General features: G+C 37.4%; 1 protein-coding gene across 9 annotated transcripts in view; it reads right to left on the bottom strand.

Moving 5' to 3' along the window:
* Positions 1 to 18,386, bottom strand: part of CORIN (corin, serine peptidase) — a 270,543-nt gene that overhangs the window by 97,980 nt on the left and 154,177 nt on the right. For all 9 annotated transcript variants that reach the window (XR_007725852.1, XM_050791596.1, XM_050791599.1 and 6 more), the window contains one exon: positions 7,698 to 7,811. Coding sequence is in view for 8 of the 9 variants with exons in the window: in XM_050791596.1 (XP_050647553.1) it covers positions 7,698 to 7,811 (114 nt within the window). In the remaining variant the exon portion in view is untranslated. The remainder of the gene's footprint in view (positions 1 to 7,697; positions 7,812 to 18,386) is intronic.

Genomic DNA, 18,386 nt, shown 5'->3' with positions numbered 1-18,386 from the left:
AGGAATCTACCCAAGATAAATTAAACATATATCCACACAAAGATTTATATATAGATGTTCATAGCAGCATTATTCATAAGCCAAAAACTGGAAAAAAATCCAAGTACTCTCTAACTGGAATGGACAAACAAAATGTAATATGCAGTGAAATACTACTCAGTGATTAAAAGGATGAAACTACCAATATATGTGACAGTATGGATGAACCCCAAAAAGTTATGCTATGTGAAAGAAATCAGATACAAAAATTACATATTATATGACTCGTTTATGGAATTCCCAGAAAAAAACAAATTTATATAAACAGAAGTCTGAGAAGTAGTTACAGTAGCTGAGGGATTAGACTTGATTCCACTACAAATGTGTGGGAGAGAAATTTTGTGAGAGATGCAAACATTCTAGACTGTATTGTGAGGCTGGTCGCATAACTCTATAAGTTTACAAAAATCAATAGATGAAATTTATAAGATGTAAATTATACCTCAGTAAAACTGTACAAATGTTTAAAATCAATATATGTAAAGAAATCTGCATTTCACAGAAACTAGATTTCTTAAATATATTTTTATTTCCCTTATTTAAAGTAAATTAAGTACAAAACAGCTTGCTTAAGGCTGGAGAAGGAATACAGAAAATGGGCAGAATTTCAGCAGGGTGGATGTAATGAAAAGTTTAGCATACTTCAAACAGAGAAAATAGCAAAAACAAAGGAAAGAGGAAAAAAAAAAAAAAACATTTGAAGATCAGTCTACTTGGCTGATGATGGCCAGAAATCAAGCAGTCAATGGTTCAGTCTCCTGAATTCCAGCTGATTGTTTCTCCTCAAGCAGAAGCCTGTATCTCATACAACCAGTAGCAGCCACCACTTCACTGTAAACATCTCACACTGGATGACGATTCGTTATGCAAAGCCTTTGGCATTGATCAGTTAAAACATTAGGTATGCCAAAATATGACACTCACATATGCATGAATCATAAATTTCTGCTTCGAAAAGGCACTCTTCTAAAAAAAAACTTCTTAAAGTTTTTAGAATCACACCATTTTAGGAATGGAATGGGCCTTAGAAATCACCTGTTCAGTGTCTTCATTTGGAAGGTGTGTATGTGCACAGACACACACACGCATATATACATATAAGTCCACACTTACACGCATACAGAACTTTGTAAGTACTTTTTATTTTTCACTTCCCCCAGCCTGAATAATTTTCAAATAAGGACAGCCACCATAAGGGAAAATATAAGAACTAAGAAGTCCTAGCTGTCACTTTGACAATGGTATTTTATCCCATTCAGCAGAGGGCGCTATTTCCCCACCCTGAACCCCGCTGCTGAATGAGGCTACCACACATGTGACAGCTGAGTGGAAAGGTTATGACATTGGTTCTCCTGCCCACAGGACAGACCTGGGGAATTTGTGCATCAAGATATATACATTACCTTGTGAAATTCTAAAAGATCTTTTTTATTTTTTATTTTTTTTTGTCTTAATCTAAATTACCCTTGTGGGAAGTTTTGAGTCAACATGCTAGAATCAGCAATAGCCAGAAAAATAAGGCTTCTCAACTTGACCATCAGTGCAAAGTACATGCATGCATTCGCCCAGAGGATGGGGAACAGTGTTTCAGCACATTTTAAACCCTACAAGTTAACTTATTTGTAAGCAGTACACTCACTTTTTTTGATGGCAGGACAACTGGGGAATGAAATATCCCTTTCAGAATGTGATTAACCTAAGAACACATCAAAAATTCCAAAAGTTTCTTTGTCTTCTATGAGACCCATTCTAGGACCCCTGGTAATTCATACTAAAACACTGCATTAGAGATATTTTAAAAATTGATGTCCTTATTTATTAAATTACTTCATAAATGGAGAGGACTCCAGCATTTTTTTTAAATCCTCATTGTTCTCCCTGGTGCGGATTCAACTTTCTACTGTTATAACTTGCTTGGTTAGAAACCATTTTTAGAAGTGAGATACAAAATGAGCTGCATTTGGAAAACAATCTGTAATCTGTTACTTCCCTAAGGTCTGTGTGATTAGTAAACACGCAAAACCTTAACCAGAGGCACTGCAAAGCCAGAAATACATAGCAAATAGCAAAGATCACAGTGTCTCCTTTTATTGAAATAAATGTTTATTTGACCTGGAAAGAAGTGTTGTCAGCACAATTTGGGGCCAGGAAATCAAAATTTGCAAAAGTGCTTGCTGTGATTTTCTTGCTCAATAACAAGCATAATTTTGCACGACCTAAGGTAGATGTTTTTCTGGCTACAGCTTTTTTTTTCTTAAGGAGAGCTTGATACAAAATGTTTCTTCTGAAATTCGTGCATGTTAATACTGACTTCAGTTTGACATCTTATATGGCACACTATTAATTCTTGTCTCTCAAAATTATCATTAAATTAAAGCAGAAAACTAACACACAGAAAGCCTTTTTCTCAAGGGCTTCTCTCAACTGTACGATCTCTATGACTATAAACATGAATGTGTTGCCTCAACTCAAGATGCAAGTACGGATGCTCAGTTTCCACCCACAGAAGATTAAATATGGAAAGAACCAGAGGTTATTTCATCCAACCCTCTCATTCGGAAATGACCAGAGGAGTTACATGGTCTGTCCACTGCTGCTCAGCTCATTTACAGCAGAGCCACGAGAAGCACCAGGCTTCTTGACTCTCTGAGTTCTTTCTACTATTGGCTTCCAGCTCTAGAAAAGGGTTTCTCCACGGCAGTATCATTGACATTTTGGACTGGGTAATTCTTTGTTGTTGGGGGCTGCCCTGTGCAGTGCAGTTTGTTTAGCAGCATCTCTGGCCTCTACCCACTAGATGCCAGTAACACCTCCCTCCACTCCCACAGTTGTGACAATAAAAAAAAGTCTCCATGCATTGTAAAATGTCACCTAGAGAGTTGAAAATCATGTTGCACAGTATACAAACACCACCTGAGTGCAAAGCCTCGCTTTAATCCCATCTTTTCCATCAGCTCTCTATGCAATCCAGCTTCTAGTTATCCTACTCTTTTTACTAGAAGGACTCCCTGCTGCAAGCTTTTTTTGTTTGCTTGTTTACATCAATTTTTTTTGACTTTGTGATATTGTGTGTGTTATATTGTTTTAAAATACCATATTTAGGCTGGGCACAGTGGCTCACGCCAGTAATCCTAGCACTTTGGGAGGCCGAGGTGGGCCGATCACTTTGAGCTTAGGAGTTCACAACCAGCCTGGGCAACATGGCAAAATCTTGTTTCTACAAAAAATACAAAAATTAGGCCTGGCGTGGTGGCTCACGCCTGTAGTTCCAGTTACTCAGAAGACTGAGGCTGGAGAATTGCTTGAGCTTGGGTAGTGGAGGCTGCAGAGAACCAAGATCACACCTCTGCACCCCAGCCTGGGCGACAGAGCGAGACTCCATCTCAAAAAAAAATTTTTTTTAAAGCGTATTTAATAGTTTCTATGTATATATGTTAGTTCTGTGATTAGACTAAAAGCCTCATAAAGAAAGAAACCATGTCTTAACAGTATCTTTCCATTTACTAGGTAGCTAAAACATGATTCACACATAGAGGAATTAAAGAATATTCAATAGTTTGATTGATTCAGTATAATCAGATTGCCACTATACAAAAAGTAAAATTTCCCAACATTTAATACTTCTTCCATTAGCATAGAGTGAGTTTTTTTATAATTTTGATGAAACTATTTCTAGCATTTACTTGCAGCTACATCTTAGTAGAAAGATTATTATAGTCATTTTGATGATTCAAACATCATTTGGAATATAATTTTTATGTTGTGCTGTTTATGCTGCCTCCATTCAAAAATAGCTTCACGTGGTGCTGCTTTTAAAATTGTTGTGCATATTTTAGTGTTTCTGTCTACCTTACATGTATCAGCTGATATCATCAGCTGTCCCCATGACTTCCAGTGGTCATTCTCTGCACCTAGTAACAAGAGGTGCTGGGTGGGAGTGGAGGAACAATAAGATAACAAGAGTGACAACAGTCATGACCACAAATCCCAGTGCTCTTTGAGACTTACTGCATGCAAGACATTGGTCTATATGCTTTATATTCAGTGAATCATTATTCTGAACAATTTGAGAGATATTCACTATTTATTGTTTCCATTGTACTACAGAAGAAACTGAGGCACAGAGAGGTTGAGTAACTTGCCTAAGTTATCAGAGGCAGGAAATGGTAAGCTCGAAACCTAAGCAGCCTGACTCAAGAACTTACAGTAGTCATTACTACACCGTATTACACTCAGTGTACAATTAGATAACCACCATCCTCAAAAATAAGTCAACCAATTTTACACAAAATTCACAGAAAATGATTTTGAAAAATATTTGATGGTGGTTTTTATGTGTCATAAAGTGTGTGAACTTTGTGGCAGCTATTTCACTGTGACAACTTGAGTTTCCAATTTAAAATTAAGAAGTATTCATCTACTACGCACTTGCTATGTCCCAGGCACTATTCTAGGAGCTTGTTATAGACTCAAAAGATTATAGAATCTTAACAACAAAAGAGACACCAAGCACCTTCTAGCCCAGTACTTCCAAGTCTGGCTGTCTGTTAGAATTACCTGGAGAGCGTTACAAAAGTACTGCTGCCTGGTCCCCACTGCAGACAAACTGAATCAAAATCTCTGCAGGTGGGGCTTCCTGGGGAGGCCAGCATGCAGCCATCCATGATGATACCAAAAGCCAGGGTTACAGAAATGGCCTGCCTAAAGCCACAGAGATAGACATTTCTAAAATTTTCCTGATTTTTGAAAATTTTTCTGCTACACCATTAAAATTGTTTCAGTGTTTGGAAATCTTTTCATTCAACAAATACTTAAGAAGAGATTGACAAGACAAAACCAGTTAGGGGAGAAAGTCAGTAAGTAGTCACAGATACCTGGAGTGCTCTTTAATAAACGATTACCTCTGAAAGCTGTAACACATCAAAATCACTGAAAACATTTTCCTGCAATATAAATAATCAGAGTATAATCTCACTAAATCTGAACTTTTTTATGGACAAGGACAAGTCAAAGGCAGACCAGGGGAAAGAAAAAGCATTAGATTTTGAACCATTTAAGACTGGGTTTCACATTTAGCGAACCATGGGCAAATGTATTCATTGCCCTAAGCTCTGTCTCTGCACCTGTACAAAGGGGGTAGATAACACTTCCTCTGCTGATAATTAAATCGAAGCATGTAGGTAAACGCTTCTAGCATAGTTTATTAGGTAACTCACAAATAATAAGTTTCTTCTCTCCTTTCCTTTGAACCTGACTAAAAAGGAAATTAACAACTCAATGAACTACACAGGCCACCTAATATGACCCATGTTTTACAAAAGCAGGCAAGTGCTTAGTAGAGATCATTTTTGCATCTAATCCATAGAAGCATAATCTCCTCTGGCAGTCCTCTTTCTTGCCTACCTGCGAGAACCCTAGGAAGTAGGCATTTTCTTCTGCTCCTCATTGAGAACACACAGCAAAACTTCCTTCTCCTCTCCTGAGTATCTGTGGGTTGCATTCACACTCTGATTCACATCAGGCCTAATTCAGACTTATACTATTCCTTCACCACAGGGTAGTGACAACAGGAGTATGGCACCCTCCATAAACACTCATGCTGAAACACCACAAGCACTTAACCTTAAAGCTCAAAAGCAGATGTCCTTGTAAGGTCAAAAACAATTGCATATGAAGCCTTCGATGCCTGTGTTTTCATACAGAAGTTTTCTGAAGGGATGTATTTCCTCAATGGACCAAACAGATCATTTTTGTGGTATGTTCATGGGAAAGGGCCATATCTATTTTCCTTAATAAATGTTTCAGCCCCTTGGACATTGGTAAATGCCTTGCAGAACAGTAACACATTGTTGACTAGGAAAATTAACCCCTTCAAATTTAATTTTAACAAATGCAGCAGAAATCACTTACAGGGTTCGGAGTGCAATGCTCAGTACAATTGAGGAACATATGATAAAACCATAGTTGGCCCACCACAGGAGATACAGGCACATGCAGAATTTGAACAATGCCATAACATGGGCCACAATGGGAGAATAGCTAGAGATTCTACCAAATCCCATAAATTGGATATAATTACGTTGAATTATTTAAAGATCCCTATTTTGGCTGCTTTGCACAGTATCTTCTGCTAAGCCCACAGCAGCACTTCCCAGTGTAAATATACAGCCTATAAAAATGTTTTTTATGTAAAATTGTGTGCCATGCGTTGTTTTGAAAAGAAAATTCCAAGTTGTAAAACACAAATGTCTTACTGAAAAGAACGTTTCCTGAAATATGCGTGGCATAACTAAAGTTCCACGGGATACTAGATATTAGGCAGAATAAAAAATGCATGAATAAATGAACAAATAAAGGTGAGGATTCACATGAGAGAATAATTCTGATGAAATACAAAGTTAGGCAAACATATTTTTTTTAAACTGCAGGATTTCTCAGAACCTCTACTATACAAATGTGTATTCTAACTCTCTAAGAAGTAGATCTGATAGAGAGTATTTCCCAAAGTTATTTTTTTTCAAGCATTATTCCAGACTCAGATACTATATGGAACACCAGTTTGGGAAACACTGACCTGAAATGTTACCATGATAAACTGCCATTCAGTAGTTCTGCCATTCAACAGGACAAAGGAGCGTCCATCCTAGCCCATCAGAGGAAAGATGAGTTGGTCCGTTTGGCAAACAGACCAAAAGAATTTTTCAATGAAGATCAGTATTCTCAAGCACTTACAACACCTTGGCAATTCCCATGAGCTCTTGCCATACTAACTGTGGCTGTTTATATAACCCTTAAAGAACAATTAGAACACTTGCATATAGTGTTCTAATTGCATATAGTTCTGTTTTGAATACAGATTACACAGTGTAATTATTTTCTTTTTTTAACATACTAGGGGTGAACAAATAGGACACCAGCTTTGTTTCCTACAATGGACTTCTTCAGGATGGTTTTCCCCTTCTTTCCAGTTTGTAACTGCAAAACAACTTGAAATCTGAATCTATATTGGACAAACCGCTGGCTAATTAAGTCAAAATGACCAATCAATGGGGAATAAATTGAGGACACATAAGGCGGAATCTACTGATTAGTGGATTTTAAACAGTTAGTGCCATTGACTATCTCCAGGTTTAGAAGAAGCATTAAAAAAAAAACAAAAAACAAAAAAACGTGAGCTGAGATCCGACCACTGCACTCCAGCCTGGGTGACAGAGCGAGACTCCGTCTCAAAAAAAAAAAAACAAAAAAACAAAACAAGAGGCTTTGTATTTACTGTGTCATGACAGTTAAAAATCATTAGGGTGAAAATATTGTCATAAAAATATCCTTTTTTAAAAAACATTGACCTTCATACTCATAAACAAAAATGAAAATTCTCACCCAAACAAAATAAACCAAAGCCTTCTCCCAATTTAAACCACTTTGTGCAAAAATGCTGCAATCCCTCATCTGTTCCAATGCAGCGTCTACCTGTTGAGTTCCTAATAAACCATGCCTTTGAAAGGTGTGCAAATATGCTGCTGTCATTCTGGGGGAAGATAAACATGTTTGCTCACTTTAGAAAGGCAAACCAAAAACAGTCTACGCAAATGCCAATGATTGTCAGGATTTGAGAATCCCTGTCCACTCAGACAAACCCCAAACAGCTTGTCACATACTGCAATGAGCCTCGTCACTCCAGTCGTCACAGTCGTTGTAGCCATTACATTGCAGTTTCCTGGGGATGCAGATTCCACTGGCACACAGAAAGCTCTCACCCCCTCCACAGAGCACTAAAAAAAAAAAAGGGCAGGAAATAATGTCAGAATAAGATTTTTTTTTTTTAATTTTAAGATTACAAAAGATAAATACATAGAAAATCTTCTTTTGCTGTTCAACAGATTTGCTTCCAAATTCCCTCAGTTTTATTGTCACCAATTTTTCTTTGGCATCCTAGCACATTAACTGGAAAATTACCTGGAAATCATACAGAGAGTGCTTGCTTGTATGAGGAAAGCAGGAGATAGTTCACTGGTGGGCTTGCAGAGCGAGGCATCCATGTTCAGAGAGTAAGAGGGTAGCTTCATCAATTGCACAATTTATGTGGGGAGAATACCCAATGGGTGTATTTTTCTAAATAATTGAAAATTATGTCAAAGTACAGTGCTACTAATTGAACAACATTTAAAAACTCTACCTCTCTTAAAAGCTACTCTATGTGTCACAGGGAAAGTTCCAGTAAAAACAGAGTCAGTAAATGGATGTGTGTTTGAACATAGCATAGAGACCGGGTGCCCTGTATTTGAAACGTATTTACTTACCTTAATGAAAATGCCAGTTAAAATGTCAGCTTCTATTTTCGCGTAAGGGATAGGAAATGGCATTCGCTAATAATATTTTCATTTCTTTTTACTTAACACAGTTACATTTTTATATTTGCGCTTTTAAAATTTTGGTGTTCTTTTTCTTTTCAAAATGCAATAAATACTCCACTGCTTCAGAATTACAGTAGACAATAAATTTAAGACAAAAAGATAGAAAATTTTTCAGGAAGATCATTAATAAAAGGATAAATCAGCTCAACCAAGTGGATGTTAAGATAAAAAATATTTGGTAATGTGCATCAAATGCCTTTTAAGTGTGCATAATCTTTAACTCAGCAATCATCTTATTTCTCAGACTTCATAAAAAGGAAATCATTATGAATATGTGTTTTATGTTTAATGATGTTCAAACCATCATTGTTTAAAATGAGGAAACTATGAAATAACCACTATGCAATATTAAGCGGCTAGTTAAATAAATTTTGATACCACCGTAATGAGAAATACTATTACAGCCATTGAAAACTACATTTTAGAAAATACTTAATGTCCTAGGACAAAGTTCAAGCTACTTGAGATGAGAAAACACCAACTGGTCCTAGAAAACAAAATACAGTTTGGCATGGGGAGAGGTATATTATCTTCGGTATTAGGATTAAAGTAACTTTACTTTTTACTGTATTGTATTCTGTATTTTACAAATGTTCTTACAATGATGATGTTTTATCTTTTTAGCTGAGAAAAAAGTAACTTTTTTATGAGCTCCAGTTTCAGATAAGAAAAGTTAAGTAGAACCTTCAAAAATCTCCTTCTGTCTCTCTCTCCCCTTCCACCAAAGCTTTTGTGCGTGTGTGTGTGTGTGTGTGTGTGTGTGTGTGTGTGTGTGTGTGTGTCGGCTGTGTGGTGAGTTGCCTGGTCACTGCCACCATTCCCTGCAGTATGTATTCCTTGATAAGACGAACCTTGTTGACTAGTTACAGGGAATCCAGGAATATGGAACATTTTAACTCAGCAATAGAAACAGAGAAAAGTACAGGCTGAAAGCTCCAGTCAGTAAAGCCCATGTCTGTCATAGTTCCCATCATGTTCCTAGGACCCAGCGGAATGGCTGGCACTCAGGAGGTTCTCGATTAATATATTTCCAACCCATGTTCCTGGGACCCAGCCAGTGGCTGGCACTCAGGAGGTTCTCGATTCAATGGAAAAACTTACCTAAATCCCTAATAGAAGAATATATTGCCATAAAGCAGAAAAAAACAAAATTAACGAATTATTTCCCAATACTATCAAGGAAATCAGCATTTCAACTCATTGAACATTATGCATTAGTTGATCTGGTAAGTTTCTTATGATGCTACTTCATGTAACATTTTCACAATATCAACAACAAAAGCCCAATTTTCCATTATAGTCCATAATTTCAGTATCAATACAAATTACATCTATGGATTTCAACTGCCAAAATATTCAACATGTTTAGTATGGTGTCTGCACAGGAGTGCACTCCTATAGCTACAAATACAGACTCCTAAACCATTCGTAGAAAACCAGACCTAAAATGAAAAACCAAAATACTAAGATTTTACCCATCCAGTCTGTACAATATCCTCTCTCTAGGGTTAAGAGAAAGTTTGAAAGAAGTGTTTATCCTATTGTGAGATTGTTTCTGTATTATACTAGAGAGTGCAAAAATTCCATATGTCTGCATTTTAGCAGCTGCAATGCCTCACAAGAATTATTATTACATTCGCCACCTATGGCTCCGATGATTCCTCAGGAAATGGAGCTGAAAGCTCAACATTCAATAGCTCCTAACCTCTAGATTTTAAGGCCCTACATATTTGACTCCAGTAAAGCCATTTCTTGCATAAGGTCATCTCAAATCTGGATCAAATTTAAAACCCAGCACAGCTTGCACTGTTTTGATTATTGATATCCCCTGTCTTGGCTGATTCAGCAGAAACTGACTTCTTTTGTGTGGTTCCTTATCTGGAAGTGTGGCTGTCTTTGGTTTTAAGTTATCATAAATTGTTACTTTATTCTTGTTCTTTCTTTGAAAGTTCACAGTTTTGGTAGTTAATATTACTTTTATAAAACTAGAATAATTTTTGTATAATCTTTCTGTTTCATTTCTTCTTAACCTGTATTCAGAATTTCCACTTGTATAAAATGTTCAATTAATAAAGTACTACAAACATATTTTGTTTGGTAATTTACAGATGAAAGAAATGAAGTGTCATGTGGTCGATATTGAAATGGACCAAAGCCATATAATTAGGGGAAGATGAAAAACACCCCAAATCCCAAGCTAGGATCCAGGCCCAATCCTCCATGCCACACCCACTTCCTTGTTCCTGGTGCTTGTGCAATAGTGTAGTTGGCTGATACTCGGCCAGTTTAAGGGCACTAGATTTGAGTAAAAACTTCAACATTGTCTTTATTTTTCTCTCTAAACAAAAGACAAATGTCTGTCTTGCAATGAATTGGATCCAGATGAGATGACATTCCAAGTCAGTTCTACTTTTTTTGAACACCCTGAGAGAGCTTTTATCAGGTTTCTGTAGAGATTTTTCTACCATAAATATCACTGTCTTATAACAATCATTTTCCAACAGGCTTTTGAGTGGCCCCTTAGGATGACAAAGGGAGATTTCCTGAGAAGTCATGCTATACAATCTTGAAAATATTTCCACTAACATCATCTATAATTCTAAGAGGTGTATGTTGGAATTTAAATCAATGGCAGATTGATAACTGGAACATTCATTCATTGATTGAATATATATTTACTGAGTGTCTACTATGTACAAAGTACTATTCTAGCCTCTGGTAATATAGCAGTGAAGAAAACAAACAAACAAAATCCCCAAATAGAGCATATATTCTACTGATCATCATCTGATGAAGATAATTTTACCAAGTAAAGATACTTCACTGCGAAAGCTGACTTCCACTACACATGTGACAGTTAATTAATACTGCTGCAAAAATAGCAGTACATAAAGTTATATGGCCTAAAAAGCTAGTTTACATGTCCAGATGGTAGGGACAATTATGGATCCCGTGGACTTCAGAATGACATGGATCTTGAAGAATACATACCCAAAGGATGATCAGCTCTTTTCAGTATTCTTGTCTCTGACAACGGACTGCTAAAATAATAATCCCTAGCCTGAAATCACCCTGAGATTTTCTGCAACTGCTTCCAGCTTCCTAGGCTCTCTCTGTCTGTGTATCAATATTATTGGCAAATGCTGTCATTATTCTGGTTGTTAACTTTTAGAGTCCTTTTCAAAAATTACTCACCAGCCTGCCACTGACTGTATGTTGCTCTTACTTGCCCTGTCTTTGAGCCCTTGCTGAAAGTCAAAAGCTCAGCTTCAACTCCCCCTCAGAGGAGAAAGCTGACCCAGCTCTGCACATCACGTGGGCCTGTGCTGAGAGCCTGTCAGCGCTGCGTTCTCCATGCTGCTCGAAATCAAGTACTATAAACCACTATTGCCCTTACCTTTTACAAGGTTATGTCATTCGATGAAAAAGACTGAATGTAATCTTTCAGCTGCTGATACAAGAATACTTCTTGGGGAGAGCACTGTATCTTTGGGCACAACCGATTGGTAAAACGATTGGGGTAAAAGACAAGAGGTGAGAGAGGAGAGAGAAAATCTAAGAGTGTGTTCAACCAGCCCAACATGGACTTTACCCTGCCTTCTGAGGAGGTGAGTCATATTAGGTGGAAGGCCCTTCATTTGGCTGAAATTAAGATATTTCGGTAGGTATGGATGAGGGTCTGGAAGCTCTGAGTACAAAAGGAGTGAAGGGCCGGGTGCAGTGCCACATATCTGTAATCCCAGCACTTTGGGAGGCTGAGGCGGGCAGATTGCCTGAGGTCAGGGGTTCGAGACCAGCCTGGCCAACATGGTGAAACCCCATCTCTAATAAAAATACAAAAATTAGCTGGGCATAGAGACATGTACCTGTTATCTCAGCTACTCAGGAGGCGAGGCAGGAGAATCAATCACTTGAACTTCGGAGGCGGAGGTTGCAGTGAGCCGAGATCATGCCACTGTGCTCCAGCCCAGAAGACAGAGGGAGACTCTGTCTCAAAATAAATAAATAAATAAATAAAAATAAAAAATAAGAACAGTGAGAATTCCCATGAGGAGGAAGAGGAGCTGGTGCCAGTGGGCACTGTGCTGAGGGAGAGATAAATTTGAAAAGGTGGCTGAGTATCCATTAGAAGCACAGTATAGAGAAGACCCTTTGGAAAACAGCAATATCTAATGACATATTTTAAGTTATTTCCTGAGGAATTGGAGGTATAACACACGCCTTCCTCCATCTGCAAGGCTTGTGTTTCCCTCTGATTTATGCACTCATTTATTTAGCATTCTGTATTATTACAGAATAACTATTATTCTATATATTCTATAATAATTAATTATTATAGAACAATTAATACTATTCTGTATTATGTATTATTGAATACAGAATAGCTCCCTTGCCTTGGGAAGCTTATACTCTAGAATGACAAGCTATATCAATAAATGTAATTTTAAAATTCTTGTATATCACACAAGATGTTAATAAGTGCTATGAAGAAGAGAGTACTGCAGGGTAAGGCAGATATAGGGTATAGGAGTGGGGTAATAATATTAATATTGTTAATATTGGCACCCAATATCAATTAGGGTACCAGGGCAGGCCTCACTCCAAGCTGACATTTGAGCAACAACTTGAAAGAGGCAAGGGAGTCTCAGGAAGATTCAAGGAAGAGCTAGTGCAAGTTCCTTGGGCAAGAGTCTGCCCGGCAGGTGTCACGGGATCAGCAAAAAGACCTGTGTGGCTACAGCAGCATGAGCAGGGACCAAGCACAAGAATGAGGCCGAGCAGGAGGGAAGGTCCAAACACACAGGGCTCTGCAGGCCTTTGTAAGGACTTCGTAACTTTAACACAAGAGTCATTACATGGTTTTCGGTAAAGAGTGGCATAATCTGACTGAAATTCTTAAAGGATTGCTCTATTGTGTTGGAAATAGACTCTAGGGGTACAAGGGAAGAAGTAGGGATAGCAGCTGGGAGTCTATTTATCGAGTAGCTGTGGAGGTACTGCGACATGAGTGGATGCTGGATGTACAAGTCATGTACCATCTAACAACATTTTTCTTAACATTTTCATATACAACAGTGGCCCCAAAGGATTACAGTACCAAATTTTTACTGTACCTTTTCTATGTGCAGATATGTTTAGATACACAAATGCTTATTGTGTTACAACTGCCTAGAGTATTCAGTACAGTAATATACTGTACAGGTTTGCAGCCTAAGAGCCATAGGCTAGACTGCACAGCCTGGACGTGTAGTATGTTCTAAATCTAGGTTTGTGTAAGTACACTCTGATGTTCGCACATGACGAAATCGCCTACCAACACACTTCTTAGAATGTATACCCATCGTTAAGCAATATATGACTGACCGTACTAACTTCTGACTATAGGTTGTCTCAGGTCAAATCAACAATGACCATCCTTGAATATCTAAGAGCTTGAGAAATTTCAAACTTTCTTTTGAAAACAGAGTATCATCCACATCAAGAATATACTTACAATCTAAAAATTAACTCAATCTATGTCTCTCTGTCCCTCTAATCCCATCATTAAATGTGGCTTCCTCAGAAGAAGTATCTGTCTTCCAAGCTAAGCAATCCTTCTCACTCTTTTCTTAGACATCTATTAAATGTAGGGCAGGCACTACACTAACCACTTCTAATAGTGCCAATGCCCAAGACCATCAGAATTGCAGTCTTCTTTAAAAAACAAAAAACTGTTTTATTACAGCTCACATAATTTATATTCACAGAAGATTTATGTTTGCTGATTGTCTCCCTCTCCCTTCTAGAATGTAATTTCCTTGAAGAAAGGCATTTTGTCAGGTTTTCTTACTGCTGTACCCTGAGTCTAGAATAGAACTGACACATTATAGGTACAAGTTAGATATCTGTTGGATAAATAAATGAAGACCGAAAATAGGAGGTATCTATGGAGCATGACTAAATGATTGTTCCTATTTCTTGGCTCTCAATGGCAATGAATATTTACAACTTTATTATTTTCATTGCTAGGAGAATAAACTACTGATGCAGGATAAAAATCCCTCTATGTTATAGTGGGATGCTCATTCAAGCCCGCAGACACATCTGGCTTATGAGTGGCATCTGCTCTTAGTAGGACAACAAATGGCCCTCCTACGGAAAATAATCTTCCCCACTGGCCTGTGATGATGTGTCTAACATTCCATCCCTGACACCCACACTACCCATACTTTGGGTTAAAATTGTAGGTTTTAGAAGAACTCAAGGTTAGCAAGGAAAGGGGCTTTGGGGCCACATCATGGATTAAAGGGGTATATTCAATTTCCTACTCCATTTCAACCAAAGAGCTCTACTGTTGGCTGCTTTATACATTTAGGTCCATGGAAAATTTTCTTTAAAAATGGGCTTTTGTAGTCAAAAACAAGTTTAAAAACTCCTTCACCCTTAAGATTTTGTGTTCAGTTGAATACTTAGTTCCGAATGTAATTACAGACTGTTTAGCTTTATGTTATCATTAGCTTTTATTATACTTAGACTTGAGAAATGAAACATAGAATGAGTGACTTTTAGGGGAAGAGAGGGACTCAGGAAAGGTATAGAACATGAAGACTCAGAGTAAAACATGACACCTAGACCCTCAAATTGAACTCAGAATAGCCCTGCTTGAAGGTGTACAGTGTGTGGATTCAATGCTGTTACACCAGGTACAAGAAAAGCCACATTATTTTCTTAAATAAAATAAATTCATACTTCCCCACTCAAAAAGCTGATGAGAAAGATCTTTCAGGCACATTTTGCAGGGGTCTCTCCCTCCTTAGGATGGTACAAGGATCCAAGGGGCTTACATGGAACCTGGAAGAACAAAGGAAGGACCTCTAGCTTTCATTCCTCAGAGAACTGCCAGAGGCTCATGGCCTCTGTCCTTAAGTGACTGCTAGACAGAACGTGCCATTGTGTCTGTGCCAAGCCAGGGTACAGGGCCATGGTCCCTAGGGTCTAGCTTTCCTGGATGCCCCATACAGCCATTCCTTTTGGAGGTCCAGCCTCTTCTACAAGCATGTGAGCACTGGTCTCTGCTATATAATGGGAATGCCAAAGCCTTAGGGTATGTCTCCTACATCTCCCTGCTTCCTCCTCCACCCTCCAGACATTTCTCTCCATTCCACCCAATCAGAGTGACCTGACACAATCTCTTCTCAATCCTTCCCTCCTCAATGTTGCTTTCTCTTTCCAGAGGCTGTAGAGATGAAAACACACTTTTTGTTGTTGTTGTTTTCTTAGTAGATTGTGCTATTGTACTGATGTTTCCTTCATTACAAAGAATGCAAAGGTCTCCATTAGTACCTTTTAACTTACACATTTTTGTTGAAAAGTAGCATATGACAGGTGGTTGGTAAATGCCTGCTGAAAAAATGCCCTTAAGGAGCTCTTAACGTCAATATTCTAAAAAGGCAATGTCATGGTGATATCTTCTTTTATGGGCTGTAGGTTTCACCTTGCTGCAAAGACAAGGCAAAATCAGTTCCTTCACAACAATACAACTCTTTTATTCAACATTCCTTGATGTCTTTTATTTATCTTTTAATTAGTGAGAAACTGTCTCTGTCAAACAAATGTTCAGAGAAAATCCCAAACAACTCCTGAACTTAAGTCAACTCATTGGTTCATTTTTTTTCCTTTGAAATAAAGCTATGCTTTGATTCAATGAAAACTTTGCCATCTGGCCTTCAGCTTAAATTCCTAAAAATAAGAGCTAAGTATACTTATTGCCTGCCTAACAGCATGATGATGGAAGAGCTATTACTCTATTAAAAAAAATTAGTCATTATAATATTTTCTAAAACATTGTCAAGAAACAACAGAATAGATCTGTAACTGGTGGCACTCTGATAGGAGAGAGAATGTAAATAGAGTTTAGAAAACATTCCAATGTCATCATTCAACATTTCAAGTACAATCACAGTAAAAAATCCTACCCAGTAGATTTTAAATCTAATTAAACAAAGTAGAAAGTTTTTTTTAAAGGCAGAGTAAAAAGCAGGAAGCCAAGCTTTATGATCAGAGACTGCTAGAAACAGACTGCCAAGCAGAAATCTAAAGAATCTTAATTACATTTCAATGCTGGAAGGAAGGAAGAAAGGAAGGAAGGAAAGAAGAGAGGAAGGAAGGAAGGAAGAGAGGAAGGAAGGAAGGAAGAAAGGAAGAAAGGAAGGAAGGAAGGAAGGAAGGAAGGAAGGAAGGAAGGAAGGAAGGAAGGAAGGAAGGGAAAAGTCCTAAATATGACCCGGAAGCATTTTTTTTAAATCGTTGGAAAACAAGATGTACCTCATGATTGTGTTATTTATCATTTCCTGAACAGAAGTGCAGTAACATAACTTCAGATTTCTAAAGAACATGGACAATTTTTAAACTTTGTGCTTATTACCCGCCTCTCGATGAGTCACACAGATGTTTCTAAATTCAAAGATAATTTCTTATTTAGGTTTCTTGGAAGGTGCTACCTTCTGAATTTGCTTTAGGAAATAAACTTAGTTTCTTAAAAAAAAATTGTGTTTAATAATACTTTATTTTTGAGATTTTTCCCCAATTATAAGGCTGTCTGAAGTGACATTTTGCATTTAGTCACTATGAATCATGAAGTGATAACAATGGAACAACATATAAACTACCTTTGACAAATTTTAAACAAATACAGGATGGCTTCTATAAAAGAGTTAAATAATTGCATATAAATCTAAGAGAAATAAAGGAGATATATTTTATTTGGAAAGAAAATAGTCTCTTGCATTCATATGGTAGTATCTGAAAAGCTATATACATTAACATTTTTTTCTAGACCTTTTTTAAATGCATAACTCAGTCACAACGTTTATGGACAGACTTAGGACAAACATAAACAAAGAAAAAAAATCAGTTTGAAGAGTCATCCCATGGTATTTTTCTTATTTGTTGGGCTATACTGTACAAATTGAACGAATTTCATTTTACAAGTTAACAATTTGTGGACTTCATTTCAACTCTAACCAAATTTATTTTTAATCACAGTTTCTTTTAGTCCATTTTATGTATTGGCTATTTAAAAGCTAAAATAAATTGCCTATGACTTTACAATATTATGTATCCTGATAACCAGAAATAGAAAAAAAATACTTGTTTCAAATTTATGTGAAAAGAACTTTGAAAAATATCTTTCAAAAACAGATTACAGTTCTATCCTAATGTCTAAAAATTCACTTCCAATCCCATGAAGAATGTATTGCATCACTTTCTACCTACTCTCTATTGTTGATTACTATAACTTGACTATTTCAAAGCATCAGCATTCTTTTTTTTATTATTATTATACTTTAAGTTCTGGGATACACGTGCAGAACGTGCAGGTTTGTTACATAGGTACACACATGCCATGATGGTGTGCTGTACCCATCAACCTGTCATCTACATTAGGTATTTCTCAGCATTAGCACTTTTAGAAATCCCCTGATCTTCAGCATATTGGTACTGTAGGACCTCAACTATCTTCCGATTGGATGCCAAGATTCTGAAGCCCTACGTCAGCACTCTGCTGGAGCCTCTCCTATACTCTCCATTCCCTTCACGACCACACAAACCCCACCCACCAGCTCCCATGAAGCAGCTGGTAGTGACAGCACATGTTCATCGGGTCAAGGTAGAATTGGGAAAACCGAGCTACTTCCGAACATCTGGCCCTTCGTGCTTAAACTGCCCCAGAATAATCAGATAACTTCCATTCTGAATACTACCATATTTAAGAGAAAAAAGTTAATGGTGAGGAAATGAGTTCATAAACACCCTAATGTCCACACTAATACTGAATCTACAGACCAGAAAAGAAAGTATTCACAATCAGGACCTGAGAAAACAAAATAAAGGTAACCTTGTAGAAAAGCAGAGATTTGTATTTAAATTTACACTATCTGTGCTGCTTTGGCA

This window comes from Macaca thibetana, chromosome 5, assembly GCF_024542745.1.
Source record: "Macaca thibetana thibetana isolate TM-01 chromosome 5, ASM2454274v1, whole genome shotgun sequence".
NCBI classification, from domain to species: domain Eukaryota; kingdom Metazoa; phylum Chordata; class Mammalia; order Primates; family Cercopithecidae; genus Macaca; species Macaca thibetana.
This window is presented reverse-complemented; position numbering and strand designations above follow the sequence as displayed.